Genomic DNA, 7,500 nt, shown 5'->3' on the forward strand with positions numbered 1-7,500 from the left:
TTTCTAAATTAAATGCTAGGCTCCAGATAAATGCTGGTTTTTAGTTGAGAAAATACAGTGTATTTATTCCTGTGGACTTAAAAAAAATGCAGAATGTACATGTCCTTGTCAGAAATATTTTGGCTCTCCAAAGAATTATTAATGGAGACAACAGTGATATAATGTAAAGGAATACTTTTTCTTTTCCCCTTGAATCTGTCTTGTGGCAATTTTTTTTACTTCCCTTTTATAGTTGCTGCAATAAATATTAAGTTTGCCATTCAGTGTCGTAAGATTTTCAATCAAAGCAGACTTGTTTATCTCCTTTTATGGGCTTCTGTGTTAGAATCTGTATAGTAAATACTTTATTGACAAGCTAGCAAGAGGAGAACCAAACCCAATAAACACCTGCTTAAAAAATGATTGAGCATACCCTTTGCTGTTATTACCTTGGTATATTTAGATGCAGAGGACAATAATAGTAAATACTTTCAGTGTTTGCAACTTAACAGTCTTGCTATTTATCACATTACAAAGCAATACTTTACATGTATATAAGAAGTAAGATTCACTAGATCTTAGTGAATCTAAGTTCTTAAGCTTTTTGTACAGAACATAGAAGATTACTACATGTATGTTTATAGCACTCATCCTCTCTACTATTTCCTCTTTCTCTTACGGGGATTGTCCAATACTTCTTCAAGCACTCTATAACTATCCGTTCCCCAACTGGTGAAAATGTGAACCTACCTTACACTCTGGCTTGTGTTCATTGGTACAAAGTTCACCCTCATGCAAGGTTTTACTTTGGTTTACCAATTCAAGCATGCCTGCCATCATTTGAAGTTGAGTCAGTGGCAGCTTTTATTCCAGTAATGAGGATTGATAGTATATGTGGTGTAGCTGAGTTGAGCTACAACTTAGGCACTGCTAATGGTAAAGAGAAAATTGTTGTGGCTGTCCCTCTTGACTCTAAGTTACATTATGAATATTAAAGGAAATTAGAACTTTTGTCTGCTTTAGACATTGTAAACAGAAGTTTGAAATACACGGTTTTCACCCAACTAGGAGTCTACTGTAATTGTTGGATTCATTGTTTTTTTCTGTTAGTTAAACTGTTCAACACAAGTGTATATAAGTTAGCTTACCCCCTGAGGTCAAGTGAGTGGCCCTATGTATTTTCATCAGTGGTGGTTTGCACTTTAATTCTTAGCAATACAGTTAGCAAATAAATGAAATTTTACTTTAGTAAACAACTGTATGGTGATGGTAGTGACCTCTAGCGGGATAGTGCAACTTTTTGCATTTATTCTTGTGTGGGTTTTTTGGCAAGATTCTCAAATACTTGTCAAATTTGAACTGCTTTGGACTATAGATTATTTTCACCAAACTTAAATCATAGATTGTATCAACTGATTGGACTGTGTACTCAACTGCCTCAAACAATCACAATGTCTCAAATGATCAAAGAGGTTCACTGATACTGACTCTCTAAAATGACCAAAGTGCTTCCAATGATCCAAATGGGTAAGATGAGCTGACTGGCTAAAATTACTAAAATGACCAAACTAGTTAAAATTCCCCAACTGCCTCAATTGTCCAAACCTGTTCAATTGACCCAGTTGCCTCAAATGACCAAACTGGTTCAAATAACACAACTACTGCAAATGACCAAACTAGCTCTGTTGATCCAATTGCCTCAAATTCCCAAACCAGTTGAAATGACCCAAAAAAACCTCAAATGACCAACCATTTCAATTGGTCAACCCAGTTGCCTCAAATGACCAATCCAGTTCAATTTATCAACCAAATTTCTTTGAATGACCAAGCCAGTTCAAATGACTCAACTGGCTGAATGACCAAGCCAGTTCAAATGATGCAACTGTCTCAATTGGCCAAACCGGCTCAAATGACCCAACTGGCTGAAAAGACCAACAGCCTCAAATGGCATAGCTGCCTCAAATGGCACAGCTGCCTCAAATAGCACAGCTACCTTAAATGGCACAGCTGCCTCAAATGGCATAGCTGCCTCAAATGACCCAACTCACTGAAATGACCAAGCTCATTTAGATAAAAAAATTGGTTCAAATGACCCACTGCCTCAAATGGCCCAATTCTATAAATGACTAAACCAGTTCAAATGATGCAATTTTCTCCAATGAGCAGTCAGGCCCGAATGAGTAAACTGGTTACAATGATCCAATTGTTTCAAATGACCCAACTTGCTGAAATGGCACAGCTGCCTCAAATGACCCAACTGGCTGAAATGACCAAACTCACTTAAATGCAAAAATTGGTTCAAATGACCAAACTGCCTTAAATGACCCAATTGGATCAAATGACCAAACCCTAAAATGATGCAACTGTCTCAAATGGTCAAACATGCTCAAATGACCCAACTGGCTGAAATGACAAAATTGGTTCAAATGACCCAACTGCCTCAAATGGCCCAATTGGATGAAATGACTAAACCGGTTCAAATGATGCAACTGTCTCAAATGGCCCAACTGGCTTAAATGAGTAAACCGGTTCAAATGATGCAGTTGTATGAAATTACCCAACTGCCTCAAATGACACCAACTGGCTGAAATGGCCAACTGCCTCAAATGGCACAGCTGCCTTAAATGACCCAACCGGATCAAATGAGTAAACTGGTTCAAATGATGCAATTGTTTGAAATTACCCAACTGCCTCAAATGACCCCAACTGGCTGAAATGACCAACTGCCTCAAGTGGCACAGCTGCCTCAAATATAGTGAACCAACAGGCTCAAATGAGTAACCGGTTTAAATGATCCAATTGTTTCAAATGACTCGACCACCTAAAATGACCCAACTTGCTAAAATGGCACAAGTGGTCGAAATGACTAGCTGCCCTAAATGGCACAGCTGCCTCAAATGACCCAACTGGCTGAAATGACCAAACTCACTCAAATGACAAAATTGGTTCAAATGACCCAACTGCCTCAAATGACCCAATTGGATCAAATAACTCAATCAGTTCAAATGATGCAACTCTCTAATATTGCCAACCAGCTCAAATGAGTAAATCAGTTCAAGTGATCCAATTGTTTCAACTAACTAGCAACTAGCTGAAATGACCTAACTGCCTGAAATTACCAACTGCTTCAAATGGCACAGCTACCTCAAATGACCCAACTGACTGAAATGACAAAACTCACTCAAATGACAAAAATTGTTTCAAATGACCCAACTACCTCAAATGGCCAAACAGGCTGAAATGACCCAACTGGTGAAAACGGCACAGTGTTGTCTAAAACTGCCAAACTAGTCCAACTGACCAAACCCATTCAAATTAAATGATGCAACTGCGTCGAATGATGCAACTAAATCAAATGGCCCAACTGCTTCAAATGACCCAGCTGCCTCAAATGGCCAAACTACCACAGGTAACTAAACCGGTTTATCTGGCTCAAATCACGCAACTGCCTCAAATGACCCAACCGGCTGAAATGATCAAACAGACTCAGGTGACCCAACTGCCCTTAAAGGCCCAAGTGCCTCAAATGAACAAACTGGATTAAGTGATCGGACTGGTTCAAATGATCAAACTGGCTTATGTGACCAGCCGATACAAATAACCTAACTATCTCAGATGGCAAAACTGGCTGAAACGACCCAACTGAAATGCTCAGCAAGATACTCAGATTGCACTACCAGCTCAAATGACACAAGTCCTTCACATCACTTTCTCAAAAGTGCTCAACTCGGTAAATAATGAATGTACAATAGCATGCCCTAACACTTAGTATTAAGTCATAAGTATATTTAACAGTATACAAAACAGTGTACACTTGCATCCTGAAAAAATATTTTTGAAAGGTGGAAAAGTGAAAAACGTCTTACAGCTTTAGGACAAGAGTGTTTTCAGTAGCTATGGGTAAGAAAATTAAAAGCTTTGGAATAACTGGTAAAATGACGGATATACGATGTCCTTATACTTGGTACACAGTTATGTGTAATTAACAGTATCCAAAACAGTATGCACTTGTGTCCTGACAAAGTTGCTGAAGAGTGGTAAAGTGAAAAATCTCTAACAGCTTTAGGGTAAGAATTTCTGCAGTAGTTATAGATGAGCAAATTAACAGCTTTGGTATAATTAGTAAAAATAGTGGATATACAATATCCTTACACTTATGTGTAATGATCAGTATACAAAACAGTATACACTTGTGTCCTGACAAAATTGTCGGAAAGGGTGCAGAAAAATTGCTTTTCAGTAAATTTTTAGTGCAATATATACGCAGTACCTGTATGCAAGTAAATTTAAAGCATTATAATGCTTGGTGAAAAACTGGATATAGGGTGTCCTAATACTTAGTATACAGTTATGTGTAATAATCATTACACAAAACAGTATACACTTATGTCCGGACAAAATTGTCGGGAAAGGGTGCAGAAAAAAACTGCCTCTCAGTAAATATTCAGTATAGAAATATCTTCAGTAGTTGTATATAAGTAAATTACGTAAATTTGTAGCTTCATAACAATTGGTGAAATACTGGCTATACGATGTCCTAACACTTAGTATATGGTCATGTGCAACATCTAGTATACATAGGAATAAGGAATCAAACATATACTGATCATTACTCAGTCCTTATACATCGATGTCCTTATATGTCAGTATATCTCTCCATGTACGTCATGTATACGGGCTCATTACACCCCCTGATATTTGTTAATTCACGCAGTGTCACTAAAAGTACTAATATCAATATTTTGTTGGGGCAATGCAACTGAAAATGTGTCTTTTTTAGATTTTACCCAGGAAGGCATTTCTCCTATAATATGGTGTTCATACTTGCACTTGTCATTTTGCCAGTTGTAATTGTTACAATCAGGCTGAAGTGTTTCTTCAGTTGTGTTAACAAAAGACCCAGGAATAAGATCAGCTAGATGCATCCACTCTTCCCGTTGTGGCAGTTGTTGGGAAATGTTTTCACAATCAGTGTCATTTTCTGATAAGTTTTCTAAAGTTTGCAGTTTTTCATGCCAATCAGGTACATGCTGTTTAGCAAATTGTGTTTGAAGGAATGCTTTCCATGAAGTAATATATATCTCGTCAGAACCTGGTTGATCACCCCAAGCATTTTCCTGTGTAGTCTGCCAAGGTTTGTATCTAAGCAACTGATATTTACAATAAAGGCCAAAATTTGGTCCCTTTGGATTAGAAGGAAAAAATAGGGAAAACTCTTGGTACAGTGTTTTGTGGTTGACTTGTTAGCTTTTTGTTCACAAACTTGTATTTGGAGGCAAAAGTTATAAAATTTAACATGACTATATTTGGATAGGTTTAGGCGTATTTTTCACGGTTTGCATAAACATCCAGCAGCGAGTCATTTGTAACAAGACTGCCATCAAAAGAATTAGTATTGATTCTGCGAGAACCATTTAAACTGATTGGTACCACATTAAAGGATGAGCTTACCAGTTTAAGTGACATAAGATGATGCATTGTCTCTTGTGCAGAAAAATCACGTTGACCAAGTGACTTCATGATGACTTTCTTAATGAGTTTTACAGGATTACTGTTGTTTTTGCAAGAGTGCATTATAGAATTAAATGCCTGTTTTAATACTGGTGACCTTGGTTCTCCTTTAGATGCATATTTGGCAAGGTATTCAACACATGCATGGTAATCAATAACCACCTGAATGTCACAGTTTGCCCTCCAGCCTTGAAGTTGGAGGCGCTGATGATCATTTAGCCTACCATCATTGCGCTTTGTTATTATTTTGGCTTTGTATTTGGGACTTCCATCTTTTGTATGAATTGGTTCAAATTCTAGTTTTGTACTAGTGCAAGGTTGAAATGGAAAGTTAAATCTGCACTTAACATTTGTTTCATTGTGTTTCTTTCTAAGACAATAATTGGTACTGCAACGAGTGTGCCTTTGTACTGTATTCAGTAAGTCTACATAATCATCATCAGATGGTTGAGTGTTCATAATATCTTTGTGTTGCCTCTGGCAAGGATGAATGGAGGGTTTAATCCAAAAACCGTCCTCTGGTGGGTGTGGATTGTATGTAGATAGTAACCAGTCTACATATTCACATACCGCTTGAGAAGCCTTTTTTCCTTCCAGTATCTGTTTGTTTAGTTCTGGAATATCTGATTGTTCACCTTTATCAAGGGACACTTCTGCCAAATAGCCTTTAAGAGCAGTTTCTGAAAGCTGACATAATCCTGGGTCATTTTAAGTTTTGCAACACCATGACAGTGTATACTTCCTCTGGCTTGGTACTCAAATCTGTACCAGTGCCACTCAGCATCCAGTGAATTATACAACCAATGTTTAATGAAGTTTTCTAAGCGCTGTGTAAAGAACCAGTCAGTGATGTGAGGATTGTTAATGACATTCTGCCGTCTGCTCTCAGGTGTGGTATCACTTGAAGAGCTGCTAAATAATGCATGTAGGTCAGGCCAATGCATGTCAGCAGAGGAAAAAGTGAAGAAGAATGTTGGAGCTCCAACATGACTTATTATTGCTTTTAAATCTTCTTTAGCTTTATGCCAAGAAGCATTTGAGCCAGTTATGTTACTAAGATAGCGTGATAACTTAGATACGAAAACACTTGTGTCGTTGTCAGCTGCCATTAGTTGCAGTTCTTCTACAGTCAGATGTGCTTCTCCAGGATTCTGTTTGAGAAATATTCCTGTTTGCTGCAGAATACGTTTTCTTTGGATCATATTCAAAGCCCAGTAAGCAAATCTTGGATGACTGGCAAAGCGGTATAGCCACTTGCCATCTATATTTTCTCCAAATCTTAAAAGATGCTTAACTCTTTCTGCAAGAGGTACATCTCTGTGAAGTGAAGGATTGGTAGGGTCACCCTTGCCATCAGGAAATAATGTAGGGAAAGCTAATGTTGCTAAGAAAGGAGTTAGATACTCATTCAATGGCTCATTATCTACTGTTGGCCAAGGCATAGGTGTAGGCTGGTGACACAACTGTTGTTGTATAGCTTGAACTTCTTGCTGTTGACATTCAGGAATAGGTAGAAAACTGCTCATTTCTGTGCTTTCATTATAAACTATGTCTTCTTCGTTTTGAGGCCCTAAGTCAGGCTCACTAGCTTCACTGTTTTCAAGATTTTCTGTTTCTATTGAAAGTAGATCTTGTGGTACACCATGCAAAGGCAATGAGTTCAAAGAATCGTTGTTGATAATTATGTCTTTGTAATACGGATTGTTATTAATAAGCCAATGCAGTGCATCTGCAACATTTTGTCTTCGAACTGTTACATCTTTAAAGCTGTTGTCTTTACCTTTCATCTTAACAACTATAACAGATAAATCTTTTGGGTATCTTGGTAGAGAATGTGCTAGTTCACCTACTTTCTGTGGAAGGTTGATACAGTGACCTGAATAGCCCCGTTGCCTACCAGGCTTTATGTAAACACGCATAATGGGAAGTGCTCGTGCAATAAGCATTTCTTCTACTTGGGTTAAGCCGGCAAGCTGAGAAGGAATTAATGAAGGAATCATATCATTCTCT

The 7,500-nt window shown here is 37.9% G+C and overlaps 1 protein-coding gene and 1 non-coding gene across 2 annotated transcripts in view; one reads left to right on the forward strand and one right to left on the reverse strand.

Annotated features, from left to right (window-relative positions):
* LOC113664840 (uncharacterized) overlaps positions 1 to 588 on the forward strand; it is a 10,807-nt gene extending 10,219 nt beyond the window's left edge. The window contains exon 5 of the transcript XR_016186251.1: positions 1 to 588. This exon is cut by the window's left edge and continues 1,391 nt beyond it. This is a non-coding gene — a transcript (uncharacterized LOC113664840).
* Positions 589 to 6,098: 5,510 nt separating this feature from the next.
* LOC149047064 (uncharacterized) lies at positions 6,099 to 7,490 on the reverse strand. Its single transcript, XM_089204221.1, has one exon. The coding sequence runs from the start codon at positions 7,488 to 7,490 to the stop codon at positions 6,099 to 6,101; it is 1,392 nt and encodes a 463-aa protein (XP_089060347.1).
* Between the last annotated feature and the right edge of the window lie 10 nt (positions 7,491 to 7,500).

Source organism: Pocillopora damicornis, chromosome 4 (assembly GCF_964200805.1).
Source record: "Pocillopora damicornis chromosome 4, jaPocDami1.2, whole genome shotgun sequence".
NCBI classification, from domain to species: domain Eukaryota; kingdom Metazoa; phylum Cnidaria; class Anthozoa; order Scleractinia; family Pocilloporidae; genus Pocillopora; species Pocillopora damicornis.